The following is a 3,835-nucleotide window of genomic DNA, read 5'->3' as shown; positions in this document are numbered from 1 at the left end:
TGGTCCTTACTGAGGAAGACAGAGGCAAAGAAGTTATTAGTTAGTGAACATTGCATTCCACCCAGAAATATTGTAAGTGTTTCCATCAGCCGAAAGGTGTTCAAATACTAACAAAATGAAGTACCTAGAGGAAGAATGGAGGAACAAGAATTTATCAAGACTGTGTGTGATTTATGAGAAGTAATGATTATGGGGCCCAGGCAGTGTGAAGAGATGATTCTATTTATCATCTTTGCCCTGGTAGGTGTATGAGAAACAGGCATCAATATATCATCAAAATATTAAGCTAGTGGCCCTGCAGTCTGGAATTTATTTAGGGAGATGCCACTGCTGCAGGTGTCTGTGATAGAAGAGAGAACAAATTAATTACCTCTTCACCAATCTGGATCTCCCGGACTGAACGAAGTAGAAGCTGGTATCCCTCAAAAACAATCACACAGTTTGGGTCACAGCTGTGGTTCAGCAGAGACATGCTGTGGAGGGGGAATAAAGAGAGAACATTGAAGAGAAAGTGCTGACGCTGCTGATGCTTCCTGAATCATCTGAGATTACCTCCTGAGTCACTTACAACTACTGTATCAAGCAATTAAATTATCAAACAAGGAAAATCCCTGATAACCAACTGTTGTTGGTTAGTTAAGGAAATTAAGACTTGCTATATTTATATTCAACAACAACAGGGTTCCCATCTTAAATGATGCATCTGACCTATGTACATGATCATTTCTCCTTCTCACTGTTCGGCATGCAAAGGAGTGGTTAGCTGCCTTCCTGTACGTTCTCTATACAAAGGGCAGGAAGAGGACATAGGACAGGTCAGGATAGAGTGTATAGTCTGGGCCAAAGACATACAAGAGAGTTCAGGATACCCATCATATTTCTATATCTTTTCCATGTCAGCAGGGCATTGGTGACATCCATTGCATACTTTGGCCTCCAGTGGAATCACAGCATTTGTGAGCCAGCAAGTGCAGCACGTCAGTGTGTGGTGAGAAGAGATATACACTGGGTACAGACAGATGTAATAATTGCATCAATATGAAAGGATGCAGATGCAAGCCGTTATGCTGTACCTGTTAAACTTGTTTGATTCTGCAGCAATGTATTAATTAAAACTATTCCAGTTTTAATCCTAATTCATCCAGGGTCAAAATTAGACTGATTTAGCTCACTTGCATTGCTACAGGATCATGCAGGCATGACAGTTACAGCATCACAGTGGCTGCAGACTCCTAAGCAGCAGGCCTCCCTCCTCTTTCAAAGCAACTAAAATATACAACTGTCCATACACACAAGCACAAACACACATATGTTGTGATGGAAAGATAAGTGAGGAAACTGTAAGGACTCTATCAATTTTTCTCTTCTTATCCATCCCCAGTAAAGGAGTTTGTCTAGAATAATATTTCTATACATCTGGCAAAACCATGATGTGTCGCATGACTGCTACTTCCTAGAGTAATCACATAACTACTAGGAAGACCTTGATCTTCTAATACCCAGGACTGGAGTTTAACCATATTGGCAATAGTCGACTGAACTATTCACATAAAAATTCTAGCATAATCATGACGTATGGGATAGTGGCCATAACTCCTTAGCACACCTTCCTTTGCTTACATCACCCATAGTGTCAAAGGAAGTGAACTTTAGCCACTCAAAATGGTAGCTGCTGGCCCTGGGGGCAGGCTTTGCTAAAGCCACATTGGTTCAGTTTCTGGTCCCAGTCCAGAAACTCCTCTTGACTTCTTGTTGAAGTCAAAGGGATTTCTTGTGCCCTGGCCTACCAGCCAACCACTAAGGACCAGGCGGTATGGCTTCCAGAGGGTCCAGTCTTCTCTCATTTTCTGTCTGTAATCCTTGGACAATTCTTGCCAGGCTTCTTCCTGAGGAACTTCCTTAATGTATTCCTCTCTGGTAGTCATTCACCCTGCCTGGGTTGCACCCACACAACTTACTTCCTGTGTATCTATTTAAAAATGTTTTGTATCTGTTATTTGACAACAATGCACTATAAATCAATATTCTGTAATACCTCTCATTCCTACACTGTCAAATGTCTTTACTTTTTTAACAGGATATCACATGGGCTGCAGCAGCATGTTGACTGAGCCACATGCAGCCCATAGGCCATGGGTTGAGAAGCACTGCTCTATAGCCTGGTGGTGAGTATACTATGTTGGGATTTTGGAGACCCCAGGTCAAGTCCTCACTTTACCTAAATCAGACAGATCTGGAATGGAAAATTCTGCTTGAACCTCTCTGCCGCATCTCAGGACAGTTCCTTAACCACCAGGCCACATAATCTCTTCCCCAGTCAGAAAGCTTAGGTTTTAATTTGAAAATGAATATTTTGACATTGCATTTCCCCCAAAACATTTGAAAAGTTTAGGATTTTTTTAATTCCCCATATAAAGTGGAGCTTCACTCAATATTTGAATACATAATTCCTCAGGTCCTTCCTCCCCTATTTCTGTCTCTATGTTTGTCACATGTACACCTTTGCAGTACAGGGTCCCTATTCTGGGTCCTGTAGACATTAATCTAGCACAGGGGTGCTCAACCCCCAGCCTGTAAACCAAATCTGGCCCCACAGAGCCATATCATCTGGCCCACAGGGCTCCCCAAGTTTCCAGAAATTGGGTAGTAGGGGAGTGGTGGCACAACATTAATTCCTGTTCCCCTGCTGTCAGATATCTGGACCTGTGGGCCAGCTAATGTGGCCCTTCATGCTAGACTGTGCCACTGTATGGCTGGATCCAGGCACTTGGAATCAAGACAGCACATAGTTTGATTGGGACAGCGACACGGGGTGGGATCTGGCCTGCAGACTGACTCTATGCCACTCAGCTGCTGGGCCAGAAGGTTGGACACCACTGCTTTAGCAGAGTGATGCTCAACCTCTGGCCAGTGGAACCATGTTATCTGGCCCACAGAGCTTCCAATGGGTGTGGAAATTTGGCTATGGGAAAACAGTGGCAATTAACACTTTCAGTGCTCCCCTGCTGCCTAATTTTCAAGCTGTGTAGGTCAGATAACGAGACTCTGTATGTGCAGCCAGGGCCTTGGGTGCAATCTGCCATGGGTCCCAATCTGGCTTGCAGAACTGGGGCCATGTGCTGGGCTGGCCCCATGAGCTAGATTGGGCCCTGACCCTGCATGCTGTTTTGAGCCCACAGACTGACCCCACATCACTCATCCAGCCTGCATGGCCAAAAAGTTGGGTACCACTGCTATAGCACAAAATATTAACAATAATGCCAAGCTTATATATAAATAAAACCAAATGGACAAAACCAGACAGATTCTTCCTCATAGTTAAGATTATATAGAGAGTTACAGATTATGTAACTATGAATATCTATGGATCAGTCTTTCACTTTATTAGTTTCTTGATCACTCTTAATGTTCAGCTTTAACATCATGGCTTAGCTTTTGAAAGGCCAGTAAGAAAAGCTCTATGCTGCAAGAAGTCTTTCAAGGAAACCCTGAAACAAATTTCTTTCTACTCCTAGGAAGCCCTGATCAAATGGCAGTGTTCATTCTGTACTCCCACCCCCGCACTGTACAGGAAGGATGAGGCCTCAATACAAATCAGATGTAGACAGATGCCCTATCTAAATTATTTCAAAACTTCATAATTAGGAGTTTTAAACACAGTTTAAAACTCAGCAATATCTTTTATTTTCTTACAATTTATTTGCATTTCCTAGTTTCTGATTCCGCTGTGGTACCTGCTGCTTCAATGGCCCCTCTAGCTACCAATAAAATAAAATAACTTAAAAAAACCCTCATGGTTTTTGCCTGTGAATGAAACAGTGACCACAGTACCTGG

At 42.9% G+C, this 3,835-nt stretch overlaps 1 protein-coding gene across 1 annotated transcript in view; it reads right to left on the bottom strand.

Annotated features, from left to right (window-relative positions):
• SMYD3 (SET and MYND domain containing 3) overlaps window positions 1–3,835 on the bottom strand; it is an 895,363-nt gene that overhangs the window by 195,276 nt on the left and 696,252 nt on the right. The window contains exon 7 of the mRNA XM_019526714.1: window positions 371–473. Coding sequence (XP_019382259.1) covers window positions 371–473 — 103 coding nt within the window. The remainder of the gene's footprint in view (window positions 1–370; window positions 474–3,835) is intronic.

This window comes from Gavialis gangeticus, unplaced genomic scaffold (genome assembly GCF_001723915.1).
Source record: "Gavialis gangeticus isolate Ggan-Ray unplaced genomic scaffold, GavGan_comp1, whole genome shotgun sequence".
Taxonomy (NCBI): Eukaryota; Metazoa; Chordata; order Crocodylia; family Gavialidae; genus Gavialis; species Gavialis gangeticus.
The sequence above is the reverse complement of the archived record's forward strand: the minus strand, read 5'-3'. Positions and strand labels throughout refer to the sequence as shown.